The 22,772-nt window shown below is 37.9% G+C and overlaps 1 protein-coding gene across 4 annotated transcripts in view; it reads left to right on the top strand.

Annotated features, from left to right (window-relative positions):
- The window catches only part of RAB3GAP1 (RAB3 GTPase activating protein catalytic subunit 1), a 157,960-nt gene that overhangs the window by 14,674 nt on the left and 120,514 nt on the right, over positions 1-22,772 (top strand). For all 4 annotated transcript variants that reach the window (XR_009504167.1, XM_059927599.1, XM_059927600.1 and 1 more), the window contains exon 4: positions 21,376-21,508. Coding sequence is in view for 3 of the 4 variants with exons in the window: in XM_059927599.1 (XP_059783582.1) it covers positions 21,376-21,508 (133 nt within the window). In the remaining variant the exon portion in view is untranslated. The remainder of the gene's footprint in view (positions 1-21,375; positions 21,509-22,772) is intronic.

Genomic DNA, 22,772 nt, shown 5'->3' with positions numbered 1-22,772 from the left:
TTGTTCTAGAACCTTTTGTTGAAAACACTTTTCTCCATTGAATTGCTTTGTTGCCTTTGTCAGACAGTTGACCTAGGGAGCTCATCTTCTGGAATCTGTATTCTGTTTCATTAATCTATTTGAAAATCCTGATGTCAATACCACATTGTCTTGACTACTGTAGTTTAGGGTTTCCCAATTTTGGCACTATTGAAATTTTGGGCCAGGTTGTTGTGGGGCTGTCTCGCGTATTATAGAATTTTAGTAGTATCCCTGTCCTCTGCCTGTTAGATCCCAGTAGCATCCTCCCCGTGGTGAAAACCAAAAATGTATCTAGACATTGCCAAATGTCCCCTGAGGTGCAAAATTGCCTCCAACTGAGAACCACTGAATAGCTTTAGAGTAAGTCCCAAATTTAGTTAATGTAAATTCTCTAGCTTTTGTTGTTTTCCCAAATTGTTTTGTCTATTCTAGGACCTTTGTTTTCATTATGAATTTCAGAATGAGCTTGTCAGTTTATATAAAAAGGATTATGATTATGCTGGGACTATGATTGGGATTGTGTTGAATTTATAGATTACTTTGAGGAGAAGTAACATTTTGACAATCTTGAAGCTTGACATCTCTTCACTTATTAAGTCATCTTTATCGCAGCAATGTTTTATAGCTTTTGATGAGGTCTTGCATTTTTTTGTTAAATTTATTACTAAATATGTTATATGATGCAGTTGTAAATGGAATTGTTTTTAAATTTTCTTTTTCATTTGTTTGTTGCTAGTGCATAGACATACAATAAAATTTTGTATATTGATTTGGTATCTTGAGACCTGGTTAAATGTAAAGATTCATAATCTTTTTGTTAATTCTTCTGCATCTTCTACATGCATAGTCATGTTGTTTGCAAATAGGGACAGTTTTACTTCTTTTTCAATTTTTGTACCTTGCATTTCTTATTTTTAATTGCACTAACTGGGACCTTTAATAAAATTTTGAATAGAATTGTTGAGAGTAGACATCCTTGCCTCCTTCCCAATTTTAAGGGGGAAATGTCCAGCTCTTCAATACTCAGAATTGTAGGTTTTTCATAGGTGTCCTTTATAACATAGGGGAAATTCTGTTCTTAATTAGCTGAAAGGTTTTTTTGAAATCATGGGTATAATTTATTCAAATCTTATTCTGTACCTATTGAAACAGTCAGATGGTTTTTCTTTTTTATTCTCTGAATATGGTTAAGTATGTTGATTAATTTTTTTTTATTGTGGTAAAATATATACAGATGGTCTCCAACTTACGGTGGTCTGACTTAGGATTTTTCGATGGGTATGATACAAAAGTGATACACACTCTGTGGAAATTGTACTTTGAATTTTGAATTTTGATCTTTTCCCAGGCTAGCCTGTGTGGTACAGTACTCTCTCGTGATGCTGGGCAGCAAGCTGCAGCTCCCAGTAAACCATTCGATCACGAGGGTAAGCCACTGATACACTTAAAACTGTTCTGTACCCGTGTAACCATTCTGTTTTTCACTTTAAGTACTCAAAAAATTACATGAGGTAGTCAGCATTTCATTACAAAATAGGCTTTGTGTTAGATGATTTTGTCTAACTAGGCTAATGTTAAGTGTTCTGAGCATGTTTAAGGTAGGCTAGGCTAAGCTATAATATATGATAGATTAGGTGTATTATGTTGACTTAACGATATTTCCAACCTATTATGAGTTTATTGGGCCATAATAACACCATCATAAGTCAAGGACGATTTGTACTAACGGTTTACCACTTCAACCTTTTTTTTTTTTTAAGTTTTTAATTATTTATTTATTTATTTATTTTTGGCTGTGTTGGGTCTTCGTTTCTGTGTGAGGGCTTTCTCTAGTTGCAGCGAGCGGGGGCCACTCTTCATCGCAGTGTGCGGGCCTCTCACTGTTGCGGCCTCTCTTGTTGCAGAGCACAGGCTCCAGACGCGGAGGCTCAGTAGTTGTGGCTCGCGGGCTCTAGAGCACAGGCTCAGTAGTTGTGGCTCACAGGCCTAGTTGCTCCACGGCATGTGGGATCCTCCCAGACCAGGGTCCGAACCCGTGTCCCCTGCATTGGCAGGCAGATTCTCAACCACTGCGCCACCAAGGAAGCCCTGATTAATGAGTTCTAGTAGTTTTCTGGTGATAGATTTCTAAATTAAAATCTTTTTTTTATTGAAGTATAGTTGATGTACAATGTTGTGGCAATCTCTGCTGTACAGCAGAGTGACTCACTTATACAGACATTCCTTTTTTCATATTCTTTTCCATTATGATTTATCACAGGACATCGAATATAGTTCCCTGTGCTATACAGTAGGACCTTGTTGTTTATCCTTTCTATGTATAATAGTTTACATCTGCTAATCCCACACTCCCAATCCTTCCCTCTCAAGAATTCTAGTTTTAGTGCTTACTCCCTTTGTGGCATTGGGCCATCTCAGTTAGTGTTTGCTCCTGCTGGTGTTGCCTCTCTTAAAAGTATTCACCAGAAGCTTTAAAATGACATTTGCTTAAGTAGAATAGAATATAAACTAATAGAATTACTTAACACTTATTTGCTGTAAAAAGTATCAATGGCTTCCTTAGAGCTCCTAGAAGTTAAAAACTTAGCACCTAGCTGGGAAAAAATAAAACTCTATGTAATGTATTTTGGCTGAAAAGGTTCAGGTTTCATCAGAGATAGATGAGACGTCTCTTCAGACATTTTTAGTTCTATTATTTCATAGTTTTTATTTTTCTTTTGTATATTTTAAAAGATTTTTTGGGGCTTCCCAGGTGGCACAGTGGTTAAGAATCCACTTCTCTTTGCAGTGGCTTAGCATGGGCTCTGTGCATGTGGGCTTCAGTAGTTGTGGCACGTGGGCTCAGTAGTTGTGGTTCGAGAGCTCTAGAGTGCAGGCTCAGTAGTTGCTCCGCGGCATGTAGGATCTTCCTGGACCAGGGCTCGAACCTATGTCCCCTGCATTGGCAGGCGGATTCTTAATCACTGCACCACCAGGGAAGTCCCTGGTGTATTTTAAAGTAAGTTAGTATTTAGTTTAATATGTCTGCATTTAATTTTGTAAGTAGCTCTTTTCTTTATATTTTGATTTTATTTTTTACTTTTTTCCTCCTTTGACTTAGTAATTTTTCTCCTTTTTTCTTTAATTCTGATTTAGTAATTTGATTTTTTCCTCCTAATGAATTTTATATATCCTGCAATTGGCAAGTCTAATGGGTGAGTCATTTTCTAAAAATTTGGTTGTAAATATGGCTGATGAGAATTTTGACTGTATTTTTCTATAGTGAGGAGGAAATGTTTAAATTATGTTTTCAGGGTAGTGCCCAAAATATTAAAATTCTCTCCCTATTACTGGAGCCATGTAGTCAGTCTCTTCAGCTACTTCCTTTTGTTCATTTATTGTTTTATTCACTTTTCATTCATTCATTTATAGAGTTCCTACTATGGATCAGGAATTGTTATTCTGCTTCCTGTTGATTAAAACAACCTCTCTACCCTCCCTCACCTCCAGATTGTTAAATACTTTACCTCTTTACTCCATAGTCATTTTATCTATTCCTCAGCTATCAGTATAGTCAACCCTCCATATCTGTGGGTTCCACATCTGCAGATTCAACCGAGGATCAAAAATATTGTAAAAAAAAAATTCCAGAAAGTTCCAAAAAGCAAAACTTAAATTTGTGGCACTGGCAACTATTTACATAGTATTTACAACTATTTATATAGCATCTACATTGTATTATGTATTATAAGTAATCTAGAGATGATTTAAAGTACACAAGAGGATGTGCATAGTTTCTATGCAAATATTACACTATTTTATGTAAGGGAGTTGACTATCTGATGATTTTGGTATCCTAGGGGGCGGTGGGAGAGACATCCTTAAACCAGTTCTCTACAGACACCAATAGAGGACTGTATTCTTTCTGTTCCTCCCTCCATGAAGTGTACAACCAGTGACTTGTAGGTGTTCAAGCGGTTAATCCCAGATTAGATCTCTGAACTCAGTTGCTTAGGCAAATTATGATTGGGACTTCCCTGGCAGTCCAGTGGTTAGGATTCCACGCTTGCAATGCAGGGGGGCATGGGTTCGATCCCTGGTCAGGGAATGAGGATCCCACATGCCATGTGGTACAGCCAAAAATAAATAAATAAATAAAAATAAAAAATTTAGGGAAAAAAAGAGAAAATTATGGTGGAAGTTAGGTTTTATCATGTTAGTAGAATTAGAGTTAAGCCAGTTTAAAGGATGAAGTTCTTTGTGGACAGAGGGACCTCATCACCATTTTTAATGGGAGTTCTTAACCCAGAGTCTTAGGTCTCTTTAAATTGTGTACATGCTTAATTTTTTTTATACATGCTTAATTTTTAATGTGAATATGCATGATTTTCCTGGCAGATGGTCCAGAGCTTTCATCGGATACTTAAAGGAACGTGTGACTCAAAAAAGATTAAATAAAAGCTACTATTTTCAATTTTGTTTCGTATGCATTTACTATTTAAAAAATTAATGTATTTTGTTTTGGTTGAGTACATATCCAAAGGTTTACTTGATCATGAAGTTTTTTTTTTTTTTAAATTAATTAATTAATTAAATTTTGGCTGCGTTGGTTCTTTGTTGCTGTGCACAGGCTGTCTCTAGTTGCAGTGAGCGGGGGCTACTCCTTGTTGCAGTGCGTGCGCTTCTCATTGCAGTGGCTTCTCTTGTTGTGGAGCATGGGCTCTAGGTGTGTGGGCTTCAGTAGTTGTGGCACGTGGGCTCAGTAGTTGTGGCTCGCAGGCTCTAGAGCGCAGGCTCAGTAGTTGTGATGCACGGGCTTAGTTGCTCCGCAGCATGTGGGATCTTCCCGGACCAGGGATTGAACCCGTGTCCCCTGCATTGGCAGGCGGATTCTTAACCACTGCACCACCAGGGAAGTCCGATCATGAAGTTTTGTACCCCACACACAAGTAATAATTTTTAAGTCAGTGAAATTTGTCCTTAATATACCTCTACCTCCCTAGTCTTTTACTCAGTCTCTGGTATCCTGGCCTCAAGTTTTGACTCAAGTCAGCCCTACCCTTAAATGTTGAATGCTCCAAAATTACCTGCTTCTTTCCTTTGTTTCCTGTTTCTATCCCCATCTCCAAAATATAATGCTAATCTTACTTGGGTTAGCAGAGTGTAGTTTTTTATTTATTTAAAAAGATTTGAATGGGTGATAATCACTTGATCTTACAAAAAGTATTTTGGTTTTGTATGCTACTAAAATGCTAAAGGAAAATAAAAATGAAATTGAAATTGTTACTCTTCCAGGGAGAGTTCCTTATCCTATCAAAGACTAAAGTAATTCACAGAAACTGCTTTTGGGCTCCTAGCCTGAATTCCTTTCCACCATACAATGCTAAAGTTTTTAATGTTTTTAAAAGGACACCAGTGGAATTTCAGAAAAATGTAAGAAAAGTAAATAAACAGCTTTAGATTGTATGGAGAAATATTTGGGGGCAAGATATCTGTCTTATGGCCTAGAAAGTTGTCTTCTGAAGTCAGTTTCCTGAAATTGTCTTTCCTGTCCTTTCCATTTTCTAGTTTTGAGGTCAGAATATTTTTATTAAAATTTAAAAAACCCTGTAACTGCAAAAATAATATAACCAAATCAAATAATGTTTGTATTTCAAAAGTGACAGTTTCCTCCTCATCACTTCCCTTCTGCCCATCTCCTTTTCAGAGCTAACAGTGTTTAACTGTTTGATATTCTATTCCGTGTGTCTGTGTCATACCTTTAAAAAAAAAGATCTGTTTTGTGCTACAACTGCCTTTTTAAAAAAACTTTATATTTTGTTGGCTTTTTTTCCAAGATAAGACACAGACATCTATCTCATTATTTTAATGCTTGCATTGTAGTGCACTGTATGACTGTATCATAATGTCTTGTTTATATTCCTATTGAAAGGATATTTAATTTTCAGTTTTTGCAGTTGTAGCACTGGGGTAGTAAGCATTATTGTACATACATTTGCAGACTTGTATGAATATTTCTATAACAGTTCTAAAAGTAGGATTACTAAGTCAAAGGGAATGTGTTTTTTATTTTTGATAAATACAGCTTTGTTTTACACCAAGATGATTGAATGTACTTCTGCTCTCCTCATGCATGGCACATGAATGCACCCATTTCCTCAGTCCTCCAACACAATTTTCATTATATTTTTGTCAATGTAAAACTATCTAATTTTTATGTATATTTTCCTGAGCACTGTTGAAAATGAGTGTTCCTTCATGTTTATTAAACATTAGAATTTCCCTTTCGATTGCTCATTATATACATTCACCAATTTTCTACTGAGTTATAGAAGGGCTTTGTTAATAACTGTGTTGCAGATCTTTTGCCTAGCCTGTCATTTTTCTTTTAATTTGAATGTATCTTTTGCATTACAAAAATTATAAATTTTTCATTTTAGCAAAGAACATAAGAAAACTTGTAAAAAAAATTACTAATTTAACCATTGTTAAGTGTACAGTTCAGGCATTAATTAAGTGCATTCACACTGTTGTGCAGTGATTACCACCATCCATATCGAGAACTTTTTCATCATCCTAAACTGAAACTATACTCATTAAACACTAACAACATCATATGAAAGGAATCATACAGTATTTATGTCTGGCTTGTTTCTCTTAGCATAATGTCTTCAAAGTTTACCCATATTGTAGTGTGTGTCCATTTCATTCCTTTTTAAGGCTGAAATAAAATTCTATTATATGTATATGCTACACTTTGTTAATCTATTCATTCATTTGTCATTAGACACGGGTTGCTTCTACCTTTGGCTATTGCAAATAATGCTGCTATGAATATGGTTGTACAAATACCAGTTTGAGTCCCTGCTTTTAAGTCTTTTGGGTATATACCCAAAAATGGGATTGCTAAATCATTGGTGGTTCTATTTTTAAGTTTTTGAAGAACCACCATATTGTTTTCCACAGCAGCTGCATCATTTTGCAGCATCATAGTGTCTGGCACATCATAGTGTCTGGCCTTACATTTAGGTCTTTAATCCATTTTGAGTTTATTTTTGTGTATGGTGTTAGGGAGTGTTCTAATTTCATTCTTTTACATGTAGCAGTCCAGTTTTCCCAGCACCACTTATTGAAGAGGCTGTCTTCTCTCCATTGTATATTCTTGCCTCCTTTATCAAAGATAAGGTGACGATATATGCATGGGTTTATCTCTGGGCTTTCTATCCTGTTCCATTGATCTATATTTCTATTTTTGTGCCAGTACCATACTGTCTTGATTACTGTAGCTTTGTAGCATAGTCTGAAGTCAGGGAGCCTGATTCCTCCAGCTCCGTTTTTCTTTCTCAAGATTGCTTTGGCTATTTGGGGTCTTTTGTGTTTCCATACAAATTGTGTAATTTTTTTTTTTTAACAGTTTTTTGTTCTTTTTTAAAAATTAATTAATCAATTTATTTATTTTTGGCTGTGTTGGGTCTTCGTTTCTGTGCGAGGGCTTTCTCTAGTTGCGGCAAGCGGGGGCCACTCTTCATCACGGTGCGCGGGCCTCTCACTATCGTGGCCTCTCTTGTTGTGGAGCACAGGCTGCAGACGTGCAGGCTCAGTAGTTGTGGCTCATGGCACATGTTGCTCCGCGGCATGTGGGATCTTCCCAGACAAGGGCTCGAACCCGTGTCCCCTGCATTAGCAGGCAGATTCTCAACCACTGCGCCACCAGGGAAGCCCAATTGTGTAATTTTTTGTTCTAGATCTGTGAAAAATGCCATTGTTAGTTTGATAGGGATTGCAATGAATCTGTAGACTGCTTTGGATAGTATAGTCACTTTCACAGTGTTGATTCTTCCAATCCAAGAACATGGTATATCTCTCCATCTATTTGTATCATCTTTAATTTCCTTCATCAGTGTCTTATAGTTTTTTTGCATACAGGTCTTTTGTCTCCTTAGGTAGGTTTATTCCTAGGTATTTTATTCTTTTTGTTGCAGTGGTAAATAGGAATGTTTCCTTAATTTCTCTTTCAGATATTTCATCATTAGTGTACAGGAATGCAAGAGATTTCTGTGCATTAATTTTGTATCCTGCTACTTTACCAAATTCATTGATTAGCTCTAGTAGTTTTCTGGTAGCATCTTTAGGATTCTCTACGTATAGTATCATGTCATCTGCAAACAGTGACAGCTTTACTTCTTCTTTTCCAATTTGTATTCCTTTTATTTCTTTTTCTTCTCTGATTGCTGTGGCTAAAACTTCCAAAACTATGTTGAATAATAGTGGTGAGAGTGGGCAACCTTGTCTTGTTCCTGATCTTAGTGGAAATGGTTTCAGTTTTTCACCATTGAGAACGATGTTGGCTGTGGGTTCATCATATATGGCCTTTATTATGTTGAGGTAAGTTCCCTCTGTGCCTGCTTTCTGGATGATTTTTATCATAAATGGGTGTTGAATTTTGTCAAAAGCTTTTTCTGCATCAATTGACAGGATCATATGGTTTTTGTCCTTCAATTTGTTAATGTGGTTTATCACACTGATTGATCTGCATATATTGAAGAATCGTTGCATTCCTGGGATAAGCCCCACTTGATCATGGTGTATGATCCTTTTAATGTGCTGTTGGATTCTGTTTGCTAGTATTTTGTTGAGGAATTTTGCATCTATGTTCATCAGTGATATTGGCCTGTAGTTTTCTTTCTTTGTGACATCTTTGTCTGGTTTTGGTATCAGGGTGATGGTGGCCTCGTAGAATGAGTTTGGGAGTGTTCCTCCCTCTGCTATATTTTGGAAGAGTTTGAGAAGGATAGGTGTTAGCTCTTCTGTAACTGTTTGATAGAATTCACCTGTGAAGCCATCTGGTCCTGGGCTTTTGTTTGTTGGAAGATTTTTAATCACAGTCTCAATTTCAGTGCTTGTGATTGGTCTGTTTATGTTTTCTGTTTCTTCCTTGTTCAGTCTCGGAAGGTTGTGCTTTTCTAAGCATGTGTCCATTTCTTCCAGGTTGTCCATTTTATTGATATAGAGTTGCTTGTAGTAATCTCTCATGATCCTTTGTATTTCTGCAGTGTCAGTTGTTACTTCTCCTTTTTCATGTCTAATTGTGTTGATTTGAGTCTTCTCCCTTTTTTTCTTGATGTGTCTGGCTAATGGTTTATCAATTTTGTTTATCTTCTCAAAGAACCAGCTTTTAGTTTTATTGATCTTTGCTATTGTTTCCTTCATTTCTTTTTCATTTATTTCTCATCTGATCTTTATGATTTCCTTCCTTCTGCTAACTTTAGGGTTTTTTTGTTCTTCCTTCTCTAATTGCTTTAGGTGTAAGGTTAGGTTGTTTGAGGTGTTTCTTGTTGTTGAGGTGGGATTGTATTGCTATAAACTTCTTTCTTAGAACTGCTTTTGCTGCATCCCATAGGTTTTGGGTCATCGTGTTTTCATTGTCATTTGTTTCTAGGTATTTTTTGATTTCCTCTTTGATTTCTTCAGTGATCTCTTGGTTATTTAATAGTGTATTGTTTAGCCTCCATGTGTTTGTATTTTTTACAGTTTTTTTTCCTGTAATTGATATCTAGTCTCATAGCGTTGTGGTCAGGAAAGATACTTGATATGATTTCAATTTTCTTAAATTTACCCAAGGCTTGATTTGTGACCCAAGATATGATCTGTCCTGGAGAATGTTCCATTAGCACTTGAGAAGAAAGTGTATTCTGTTGTTTTTGGATGGAATGTCCTGTAAATATCAATTAAGTCCATCTTGTTTAATGTATCATTTAAAGCTTGTGTTTCCTTATTTATTTTCATTTTGGATGATCTGTCCATTGGTGAAAGTGGGGTGTTGAAGTCCCCTACTATGATTGTATTACTGTCAATTTCCCCTTTTATGGCTGTTAGCGTTTGCCTTATGTATTGGGGTGCTCGTATGTTAGGTGCATAAATATTTACAATTGTTATATCTTCTTCTTGTATTGATCCCTTGATCATTATGTAGTGTCCTTCTTTCTCTCTTGTGAGAGTCTTTATTTTAAAGTCTATTTTGTCTGATATGAGAATTGCTACTCTAGCTTTCTTTTGATTTCCATTTGCATGGAATATCTTTTTCCACCCCTCACTTTCAGTCTGTATGTGTCCCTAGGTCTGAAGTGAGTCTCTTGTAGAGAGCATATATACGGGTTCTTTTTTTGTATCCATTCAGCCAGTCTGTGTCTTTTGGTGGGAGCATTTAATCCATTTACATTTAAGGTAGTTATCGATATGTATGTTCCTATTACCATTTTCATAATGTTTTGGGTTTGTTATTATAGGTCTTTTCCTTCTCTTGTGTTTCCTGCCTAGAGAAGTTCCTTCAGCATTTGTTGTAAAGCTGGTTTGGTGGTGCTGAATTCTCTTAGTCTTTGCTTATCTCTAAAGGTTTTAATTTCTCCCTTGAATCTGAAAGAGATGGTTGCTGGGTAGAGTAATCTTGGTTGTAGGTTTTTCTCTTTCATCACTTTAAATATGTCCTACCACTTCCTTCTGGCTTGCAGAGTTTCTGCTGAAAGATCAGCTGTTTACCTTATGGGGATTCCCTTGTGTGTTATTTGTTGTTTTTCCTTTGCTGCTTTTAATATTTTTTCTTTGTATTTAATTTTTGATAGTTTGCTTATTAATATGTGTCTTGGTGTGTTTTTCCTAGGATTTATCCTGTATGGGACTCTCTGCACTTCCTGGTATTGATTGACTATTTCTTTTCCCATATTAGGGAAGTTTTCAACTATAATCTCTCCAAATATTTTCTCAGTCCTTGTCTTTTTTTCTTCTTCTTCTGAGACCCCTATAGTTCGAATGTTGGTATGTTTAATGTTGTCCCAGAGGTCTTTGAGACTCTCCTCAATTCTTTTCATTCTTTTTTTTTAAATATGCCTTGTGGTAGTTTTTTCCACTGTTTTATCTTCCAGGTCCCTTATCCGTTCTTTTGCCTCATTTATTCTGCTATTGATTCCTTCTAGAGATTTCTCAATTTCATTTATTCTGTTGTTCATCATTGTTTGTTTGCTCTTTAGTTCTTTTAGGTCCTTGTTCAGCGTTTCTTATATTTTCTCCCTTCTATTTCCAAGATTTTGGATCATCTTTACTATCATTACTCTGAATTGTTTTTCAAGTAGACTGCCTATTTCCTCTTCCTTTGGTTGGCTGGTGGGTTTTTACCTTGCTCCTTCATCCACTGTGTGTTTCTCTATCTTCTCAATTTGCTTACCTTACTGTGTTTGGGGTCTGCTTTTCACAGGCTGCAGGTTAGTAGTTCCCATTGTTTTTGGTGTCTGCCCCCAGTGGCTAAGGTTGCTGCAGTGGGTTGTGTAGGCTTCCTGGTGGAGGGGACTGGAGCCTGTGTTCTGGTGGATGAGTCTGGATCTTGTCTTTCTGGTGGGCAGGACAGCATCTGGTGGTGTGTTTTGGGGTGTCTGTGACGTTATTATGATTTTAGGCAGCCTCTCTGCTAATGGGTGTGGTTGTGTTCCTGTCTTGCTAGCTGTTTAGCATTGGGTTTCCAGCACTGTAGCTTGCTGGTCGTTGAGTGGAGCTGGGTCTTAGCGTTGAGATGGAGATCTCTGGGAGAGCTTTCGCCATTTGTTATTACTTGGAGCCGGGAGGTCTCTGGTGGACCAGTGTCCTGAACTCGTCTCTCCCACCTCAGAGGCACAGGCCTGACACCCGGCGAGAGCACCAAGACCCTGTCAGCCACATGGCTCAGAAGAAAAGGGAGAAAAAAATTAAAAAATAAAGTAAATGGAGTTATTAAAATAAGAAAAAAATTATTAAAAATAAAAAATTAAAAAGTAATTTAAAAAGGAAAGAAAATGAAAGAAAGAAGGAAGAGAGCACCCAAACCAAAACACAAATCCAACAATGATAAGTGCTAAAAACTATACTAAAAAAACAAAAACAAAAACGGACAGAGAGAACCGTAGGGCAAGTGGTAAAAGCAAAGTTATACAGGCAAAATCACACAAAGAAGCATACACCTATACCCATAAAAAGAGAAAAAGGAAAAAAATATATATATCTACATTAAGAAGAGAGAGCAAGCAAATCAATAAACAAATCTACCAGTGATGATAAACTCTAAATACTAAACTAAGATAAACATAAAACCAGAAATAAATTAGATGCAGAAAGCAAACCCCAAGTCTATAGTTGCCCCCAGAGTCCACTGCCTCAATTTGGGTTGATTCATTGTCTATTCAGGTATTTCAGAGATGCAGGGTACATCAAGTTGATTGTGGAGATTTAATCCGCTGCTCCTGAGGCTGCTGGGAGAGATTTCCCTTTCTCTAATTCGTTCATACAGCTCCTGGGGTTCAGCTTTGGATTTGGCCCCGGCTCTGCATGTAGGTCTCCTGAGGGCGTCTGTTCCCGCCCAGACAGGATGGGTTTAAAGTAGCAGCTGATTAGGGGGCTCTGGCTCACTCAGGCCAGGGGGAGGGGGGGTACGGATGTAGGGCAAGCCTGAGGCAGCAGAGGCCGGTGTGACATTGCAACAGCCTGAGGCCCTGTGTGTTCTCCCGGGGAAGTTGTCCGTGGATCACGGGACCCTGGTAGTGGTGGACTGCACAGGCTCCTGGGAGGGGTGGTGTGGAGAGTGACCTGTGCTTGCACACAGGCTTCTTGGTGGCGGCAGCAGCAGCCTTAGCGTCTCATGCTCGTCTCTAGTGTCTGCGCTGATAGCCACGGCTCATGCCCGTCTCTGGAGCTCGTTTAGGTGGTGCTCTGAATCCCCTCTCCTCGTGCACCCCGAAACAATGGCCTCTTGTCTCTTAGGCAGGTCCAGAGTTTCTCCCGGACTCCCTCCCGGCTAGCTGTGGCGCACTAGCCCCCTTCAGGCTGTGTTCACGCAGCCAACCCCAGTCCTCTCCCTGGGGTCTGACCTCTGAAGCCCGAGCCTCAGCTCCCAGCCCTCGCCCGCCCTGGCAGGTGAGCAGACAAGCCTCTCGGGCTGGTGAGTGCTGGTCGGCACCCATCCTGTGTGTGGGAATCTCTCCGCTTTGCCCTCTGCACCCCTGTTGTTACACTCTCGTCTGTGGCTCCGAAGCTTCCCCCCTGCCCACCCCCCTGTCCCGTCTCTGCTAGTGAAGGGGCTTCCTAGTGTGTGGAAACTTTTCCTCCTTCACAGCTCCCTCCCAGAGGTGCAGGTCCTGTCCTTATTCTTTCGTCTCTGTTTTTTCTTTTTTCTTTTGCCCTACCCAGGTACGTGGGGAGTTTCTTGCCTTTTGGGAAGTCTCAGTCTTCTGCCAGCGTTCAGTAGGTGTTCTGTAGGAGTTGTTCCACATGTAGATGTATTTCTGATGTATTTGTGGGGAGGAAGGTGATCTCCATGTCTTACTCCTCCGCCATCTTGAAGGTCTCTTTGCTCATTTTTTTTTTTTTTAATTATTAGCACCTTTAATTATTATTTATTTATTTATTTATTTTGGCTGTGTTGGGTCTTCGTTTCTGTGCGAGGGCTTCCTCTAGTTGCGGCAAGCGGGGGCCACTCTTCATCGTGGTGCACGGCCCTTTCACTATCGCGGCCTCTCTTGTTGCGGAGCACAGGCTCCAGACGCGCAGGCTCAGTAGTTGTGGCTCACGGGCCCAGTTGCTCCGCAGCATGTGGGATCTTCCCAGACCAGGGCTCGAACCCGTGTCCCCTGCATTGGCAGGCAGATTCTCAACCACTGCGCCACCAGGGAAGCCCTCTTTGCTCATTTTTTAATGCAGTTTTTAAGTTGTAAGAGTTCTTTATTACATTCTAGATATTAATCTCTTATTGAGTTGGCCAAAACGTTCGTTCGGGTTTTTCCGTAAGATGTTACGGAAAAACCGGAACGAACGTTTTGGCCAACCCAATATATGATATATAACCTACAAATATTTTCTCCTATCCTCTTCCCTACCTTAGCTCTATCCTATTTCTTCTTTCCATCCACGGTGTTCAGAGGAATTCTCCTCAACTAATAACTGTTATCATGTTACAAGCCTACACAGAAGCCTTCAAAGGCTCTTCATTGCCCACAGGGTGAAGTTGAAACTCCTAGAACTGATATTCGTAGACATCCACTGTCAGATCTCTACCTTTTTTTTTCTCTATTCCCTGTAGGAAACTTCAGCTGAATTGGACTATTTGTTCCCTAAATTTGACATCCAGTTTCCCGCCCCAGATCATTATCTGTTCTTTCTTATTAGCCTTACCTTACCTGTAGACTAACGGGGATCCAGTTTTCTGAATGAATCCATTTCTGACTCATTTGGTATTTATCCACCATCTCCTTAAGTTCTGACCCATATATTGTTCTCCTTGTTTATCTTGTTCACATATGTACTATTGAATTTATATATGTATATGTGCATGTTTATGTCTATCTGCCTTAGCTTCTAGTGGAAAGAACCAGGCTGTGGTGGATCGAATTCTAGCTTTAGTACTTAATGGTATTGTAGCCTTGGACAGGTTTTTAAATCTTTGAACCTTTTCTCATCTATAAAATAGGGTTGAAACTTATATGACAGTGTTAGGAGATTTTATGTATGCACACACACAAACATGCACATACACACATAATTACACATTAATTACTTGGCTTAGTAGACACTCAGTGGGTGTAGTTCTTATCCTGAAGGGCAGGGAAATAATCTGTACAGACATTTTAAAAATGTTTGGGGCTTCCCTGGTGGCGCAATAGTTAAGAATCCGCCTGCCAATGCAGGGGACAGGGGTTCAAGCCCTGGTTTGGGAAGATCCCACATGCCGCGGAGCAACTAAGCCTGTGCACCACAACTACTGAGCCAGCGCTCTGGAGCCCGCGAGCCAAAACTACTGAGCCTGTGTGCTACAACTACTGAAGCTCGCGCCTAGAGCCTGTGCTCCGCAACAAGAAAAGCCACTGCAATGAGAAGCCCGTGCACCGTAACAAAGAGTAGCTCCCGCTCGCCACAACTAGAGAAAGCCCTCATGCAGTAACGAAGACCCAGTGCAGCCAAAGATAAATAAATAAAATAAATAAATAAATAGCTAGAGGTGCTGGAGAGGTGCTTGGTGTGGACCAGGGTGCCCACGCTTTGTGTGTGGTTTTGGGAAACCAGCCAGAGCCCAAGGAAGTTTCACTCTTCTTCCTAGGCCTTATTCCTGGGAGTAAGCAAGCATGTGTGTGCATTCTTCAGGAGTAGAATCTTGGTTTCTTATAGCCCTCCTATAAGTGCCACTAGTGTTCAAACCAGCTACGGAGACACATCTTCCTGGTGTTGAACCCCAGGTAGGGGGTGCTCAATATGTGGCTTGGACCACTCACTCCCCACGGAGGATCTCTGAGCCTGTGATATCCGTCTCCTCTTCTGTGTCCCCTCCTAGTGCTGCAGGTCCTGATTGCTTCTCCTCACTTTCTATCTGACTTTGTGTGGATCTTTCCTCATAGCCTTGGTTGAAGAAGAGTCTTTCTATCATTCTCCAATTTGTTTTCAATAAGAATTCCTCCTCATGTAGCTGTATTGTGATGTGTTCCTGTGGGGAGGTGAGCTCAGCATTCTCCTACTCCACCAATTGATCTCCTCCCTTGATATTATCTTTTTAATTATAGCCATCCTAGTGGATATGAATTGATGTCTCATTGTGGCTTTGATTTGCATTTTCCTAATGGCTGTTCATGTTGAACATTTTCTCATGTTATTTTAATTTATTAATTTATTTATATTTTTTGGCTGCATTGGGTCTTTGTTGCTGTGCACGGGCTTTCTCTAGTTGTGTTGAGTGGGGGCTACTCTTCGTTGCGGTGTGCAGGCTTCTCATTGCAGTGGCTTCTCTTGTTGCAGAGCACGAGCTCTAGGCACATGGGCTTCAGTAGTTGCAGTATGTAGGCTCAGTAGTTGTGGCTTGCGGGCTCCAGAGCACAGGCTCAGTAGTTGTGGTGCCTGGACTTCGTTGCTCTGCGGCATGTGGGATCTTCCCAGACCAGGGCTTGAACCCGTGTCCCCTGCGTTGGCAGGCGGATTCTTAACTGCTGCGCTACCAGGGAAGCCCGTTTCTCATGTTCTTATTGGCCATTTGTATATCTTCTTTAGAGAAATGTCTATTCAGATTCTTTGCCCATTTTTTTTCTAAAGTAGATTTATTTATTTATTTTTACTTTTTTGGCTGCACTGGGCAGCATGTGGGATCTTAGTTCCTGACCAGGGATCGAACCCACGCCCCCTGCAGTGGAAGCTTGGAGTCTTTTAAGCGCTGACCACCAGGAAAGTCCCTGCCCATTTTTAAATTGGATTGTCTTTTTATTATTCATTTGTAAATGTTTTTTATATATTCTGGATACAAGTCCCTTATGAGATACATAATTCACACATTTTTTCCCATTTGCCATGTTGCAGCATGTATTGTGGGTTGTCTTTTCACTTTCTTGATGGTGTCTATAGTTCTTGCTCTTCCATTTAGGTCTGTGATCCATTTTGAGTTAATTTTCATGCCTAGTGTAAGCATAAAGGTTCCAAGTTCTTTTTTTTGCATGCGGATATTTAGTTGTCCCAACATAGATGGCTTTTTTTTTTTTTTTAAACATTGCTTTTTTTAAAAAAATTTAATTAATTAATTTATTTATTTAGTTAGTTATGGCTGTGTTGGATCTTCGTTTCTGTGCGAGGGCTTCCTCTAGTTGTGGCAAGCGGGGTCCACTCTTCATCGCAGTGCGCGGGCCTCTCACTATTGCGGCCTCTCTTATTGTGGAGCACAGGCTCCAGACACGCAGGCTCAGTAATTGTGGCTCACGGGCCCAGTTGCTCCGTGGCATGTGGGATCTTCCCGGACCAGGGCTTGAACCCATGTCCCCTGCATTGGCAGGCAGATTCTCAACCACTGCACCACCAGGGAAGCCCTAGATGGCTTTTTAATATTTGTATTTCAGTACTGCAAACGTTCAAAAGGATTTCCTCCATCAGTGCATGAAAACTTTCATTTTTAGCTTTATACCAAGGTTTTGTTTACCCTGGTTGCACATTGGAATCACTTGGGGAGCTTTTGAAAAACTCTAGGGTTTAGACACAACCTCAGAGATTCTGATTTAATTAGTCTATTGTGGAGCCTAGTTATCAGTATGTTTTTTAAAGCCTTGTAGTTGATTATAAAGTTTAATTAGGGTGAGAACCACAGCTCTATGCTCCTCAAAAAAAGAAATGGAAAAAGCCACTAGGTTTTATGCTTCACTATATTTTTTTCCTTTTCAATAATGTGTTGCTTTTGTCAGTAGAAGAAAAAAAATTTTAATAATTTGTTAAACAGTGTTTTAAACAGTTTTAGTTTTAAAATGGAAGATTATATTTTTAATGGTAGGTTGTTTATGATGTGAAATTTGATTCTGGTAACCAATAAATCTTAAAGATGGCTTATGTTTAGGTGTTACAGAAAATCTTAATCCAGGAAGACAGTGAGTTTATCCACCTGTGTTTGATTTATACCATTTGGAAATTAACTTCAGGAGGAGCTCAGCATGAGGACTGTGATGTACATATGTCAGTTCAAGTCAGAATACCTTTAGGACTGGGTTGTGTGGTATTTCAGGTTGTTAGACTAGACCTCAGTCTATATATTCTGTGTACTTACTGAAATATTTCCAGTATATTTGGAAAATACGAGTTTCTTTGTGAATACTGATAAAGGTAATTCCTAAGATACTTATTAAGCATGTAGGCACTGTTAAATTCTGGGCTGCAAAGAATAGACTGTAGTCTTTGCTCTTTACAGTCTAATGGAGAAATAGATATATAAGTAAGTGACTTGAATAAGAAACCATTCTAATGATTTGAACAAGACACTGAGAATCATTACCTTTCATGGAGATAAAGCAGAGTTTCTACGGGAAATAACATTTAGGATGAGTTTTGAAGAATGAATATGTGAAAGATATGCTAAGAGAAAGTAGAGAAGAGCAGGATAAATAGTCTGTGCCTGGATGTCAAAGATAAAGCACACCTCTGAGGAAATACAAGTTGTTAGGATCGTAACACAGGGTAGGTGGAAGGTAACCGTGGGAGATAAAACAGTAAGGGGTGGGGCCAAGTCTGGGGGTTTTGTGTTTCTACCAGTCCAAGAAGTGCCTTCAGGTTTTAAGTAAAAATAAAAGACACATTCTTCATTTTCACCAAGAACTTAATTGAACAATGTATTCACCCTTTTGTTCCACTACCTTCTGCCATTTTTCAGGCAACTTCATAATTCCATCTTCCCGAAACTTTTTACCTTTTTAAGCAAAGAACCCTTCCAGGTGCCTTTTACAATCTTCCAGGGAATTGAAATTTTTTCCATTAAGAGAATTTTATAAAGACCGAAATAAATGGAAATCCAAAGGTGCAATGTCTGGTGAATACAGCGGATGAATCAGAACTTCCCAGCCAAGCTGTAACAGTTTTCGCCTGGTCATCAGAGAAACATGCGGTCTTGCGTCATCCTGATGGAAGATTATGCATTTTCTCTTGACTCATTCTGGACGCTCTTTGTTGAGTGCTGCTTGCAGTTGGTCTAACGGGGAGCAATACTTGTTGGAATTAATCGCTTGGTTTTCTAGAAGGAGGTCATAATAAAGGACTCCCTTCCAATCCCACCGTATACACAACATCACCTTCTTTGAATGAAGACCGGCCTTTGGTGTGGTTGGTGGTGGTTCATTTCACTTTCCCCGCGATCTCTACTGTTCCACATTGTTGTACAGTATCCACTTTTCATTGCCTGTCACAATTTATTTTAAAAACTGTCTTAATTTCTGTAGCAAAGTAAATCTTAAAATCAGGTAGTATACTTTTAATCAAAAATTATTTTAGCTCTTCTAGGGTCTTTGGATTTTCATGTTAGTTTTAGAATCAGCTTGGCAGTTTTTACAAAATGCCTGCTGGGATTTTGATTAGGATTGTGTTGAAGTTATACATCAATTTGGGAGAATCGACATCTTAATGGTGTTGTGTTTTCCAATCCATGTACATGAAATATCTCTGTTTAGGTCTTTAATATCTTTTAGTAATGCTTTGAGGTATTTTTAGGTAGAGTTCTTGCTCATCTTTCATTAAGTCTTTTCACTAGATATTTGATTTTTTTTTGATGTTACAAGAGTGGTATTTTTTAAAAAATTAATTTCCCAAGCGTTTGCTTGGTATGTGTATATAAAAATGCACATGATTTTTGTATACTGACCTTGAATTCCACAGCTTCATAAACTCAAGTTAGTTTTAGTACTTTGTAGATTCCTTTGGATATATTATGTACATAATCATGCCATCTGTGAATGCATACAGCTTTCTTTCTTTCTAGTCTGTGTGCTTAATTCTTTTTATTGTCTAATTAGGGCCATCAGAAGTTATTTTTGATAAATTACTAGATTAATTCTGAACTAGAGTTATCCTTTCTGGTTCTAATAGTAAATATACACCATACTGGAATTTGGTGTCAAGTGACTGTATCATAATGGAATTGAAGGAGGGAGGTTGGAGTGTTGTTTTTCAGTTAAGCTAAATTATCTTAAAAAGTTGTTTTGGATACAGAACCTGGATGCCCTCTCTTTTGAATACAACCAAATCCACCTTGAGATAGCTGTTCAGTAAGGTTGACAGTAGTACCTAGAATGCAGGATTAGGGTCAGATAATGTTTCTTTGTATCATTTTAAGGGAATATTTCATAATGCCATTTGCAGCAACATGGATGGACCTAGAGATTATCATACTAAGTGAAGTAAGTCAGAAAGAAAAAGACAGATACCATATGGTATCACTTATATGTGGAATCTAAAATATGACACAAATGAACTTACCTATGAAACAGAAACATACTCATAGACATATAGAGAACAGACTTGTGGTTGCCAAGGGGGAGGGGAGGTGTGGGAGGGTTGGACTGGGAGTTTGCGACTAGCAGATGTAAACTATTATATACAGAATGGATAAACAGCAAGGTCCTGTTGTATAGCACAGGAACGATATTCAATATTCTGTAATAAACCATAATGGAAAAGAATATGAAAAAGAATATGTATTATATAACTGAATCACTTTGCTGTACATCAGAAACTAGCACAACATTGTAAATTGACTATATTTCAATTAAAAATATGGCAAAAAAAAAATTTCAGCTTTTCTGCAAGCTTGAAAGGGGGACTTATCTCTCATTTTCTGGACTTCTCCCCCCCGCTTTAGTTTTAGCTTTCACTGCTTTATTGTGGGCATTCTTCCTAGCAAACCAAGCTCTTATGTATATCATTTATTACTTATTGCAGTTTGAGACTTTTGGTACAGGCCATATATATATCTTAATTTAACACAGGTTAACCTCACCTTAAAGAAACCCAATGTATAAAAATCATAGTTTTTGATATGTATCATACATGGTGATTATTCTCCTAATAAAAAGATTCAGAATTATAAATACCTTGCCAGGAACACATATAAAACTTAGGTACAGTCTGAAAAACACTTTTAAAAAATTCAGTAACGCAGAGAATCATTCCTTACATTTTTCCTATCTGGTTTGTGGCTATCTGTATTTGGAAGTTGCTGAGTTGGTATTTCTACCTTGTAGTGGTGGTGCTACACTGTAATGACTATCTGTAATCTCTCTCCAGTGGAAAGAATAGCTATGGGAGACTAGAGGACCTGTGGCAAAAATCCTTTTTTATGGTTATGTTGTGTAAGTAAGAGGGCTGTTTGGAACTTTTAATTAAAATATTTTCCAATGAGGAAGTTGCTGTTTAAATGAAAATATTTGAATGCCAAAGCTTGATAAAGAAGCTTGCAGAACCTGTTAAGCAAATAAGTACTACAGATGCCATGTGACCTAAATTTATTTTACAAATTTGCTTTTTTTTTTTCGGAAGCAATTTATGATATCCAGTAATTCTGTGTACCACATAGTGATGTTATTAGATTTGAGATTTTTATAATAAAAATATATTTTATTGTCATGTATTTTTTTCTAATTTTTAAAATTTATGAAATTTAACTATTTTCAGTTAAAAGCTACTCAGAGATTCTGCTGTTGGTAGAGAAGGTGCTGGGGTTTTTTTGGTGTGTGAAGAGGCATGGGATTTACTGTATATTCATGATTTTATATAGAGACTCGTCTTAAAAAAATTACTTGAAAATTACAATTTTGTAAGTCACTTGATAGTTAATATTCTAGGGGAATTTTCTTCTAAAGGAACACTGTGATAAATAGTTTATAAAATAATTTCCTCTTTGTTTATTCACTTACATATTTTTCCTTTTCCTTTTATTATGGGGAGGATAAATTTAGGATCGAACTTTTAGATTAATGGGCAGAAAAAGGGAAAAAAGATCTGTGGTTAATAAACCTAAAGGTAACTATTGAATACCATAAGGTAGATGTTTTTCCTTTTTTTTTTTGTTTTTGTTAAATACAGGGTATATTTACTTCTGGCACATGGGAAGAGAAATCAGATGAGATTTCCTTTGCTGATTTCAAGTTCTCAATCACTCATCATTATCTTGTACAAGAATCCCCTGATAAAGAAGGAAAGGATGAAGTATTAGAAGGTAAGTTTGTACTACATATTTTTAAACTCTTGTAAGAGTGATTATAATTTTGAATTATGAATTTAATTCTCTTAATTAAGTAGTATCCTCTGGAGATGTTTTACGTATGCAGAGTCGTTTCACCACATCTGAAATAGAGTATGATCTTTGCATTTATTTTAAAATTAATTAAATCACATATTTATTGAGTGCCTGAGATGTGCTCGGTATTCTGCCAAGCCCAACTGAAAAAAATTTACATTCCAGTAGGGGAGATAAGGTCTGTAAGTAAGTAACAATAATAAGAGGTAAAAAGTGGTAAGTGCCATCCCAAAGCACAAAGTCTTACTGGAGTTCAGAATAGGAAAGATCACTTTTAGTCCAGAGAGATCAGAGAAGATGTTATAGAGAATTAAGTAACTAAGCTGGGCTTTGAAGAATTAAAAAAAAGTTATTTATTGATTAGTCAGCGTCATGTTTTGGATATACCCCAGACTTCGGAGTCAGATCAAGTAGATTAAAATTCTGGTTTTTCTACTTACTAGTTACTTGACCTTTCTAAATTTGACTGATCTCATTTGTAAAATGGAGTAATACTACCTGGAGGGTTAATGGGAGGATTTAATAAGATACTGTACATAAGTACCTATCTCATGATTACTAATGTTACCAGGCTCTTGTATAAGCATTGCAATTAGTATTCAAGTTAGCAAACATCATTTGCAGCTTAATAAAGGATTTTAAGAGTTTGTTTCTTCCCCAAAAAGGCATATATTTTATTTGCTGGGCGTAATTTACAAACTTGCAAAGGCAACTTGATTTTATATTATCAATCATTTTAAGAGAAAGATCCATTTTAAGAGAGTTGATTTGAATATAATAATCTCATAATGTATTGCTGACTTGAAATGCTGTAACTTCTAATTCTGCATTAATATTTCAATTTTATTAAATTTTGTATTGCCTATTTTTTTTTTTCTTCTAAGAAGTACCTTTCTCAGTACCTGGCCTGTGTTAGGTACTCAGTAAATAGTGCTTACAGTTGTTAATAGGTCACATCATCCAAAGTCTTTGTTTTGTAATATGCTAGCGTAAAACAGTGAGTGAGCAAGGTATTAAAATATGAATTTTGAATCTGTTGGTCAAATACTCTTCTTCATTCACTCATAAAATAAATATGCAGAATGTGTGTTAAAGTTTTTCTGGTCAAAACAGATTATCATTTCTAAGTGTAGGCCTGAAATATTTGTGCGTTTTCTTGTATAGGAATAAAATTATATTACCT

Source organism: Balaenoptera ricei, chromosome 7 (genome assembly GCF_028023285.1).
Source record: "Balaenoptera ricei isolate mBalRic1 chromosome 7, mBalRic1.hap2, whole genome shotgun sequence".
In the NCBI taxonomy this organism is placed as follows: domain Eukaryota; kingdom Metazoa; phylum Chordata; class Mammalia; order Artiodactyla; family Balaenopteridae; genus Balaenoptera; species Balaenoptera ricei.
Note: the sequence above shows the minus strand (reverse complement) of the source record. Positions and strands in the feature narration are given on the sequence as shown.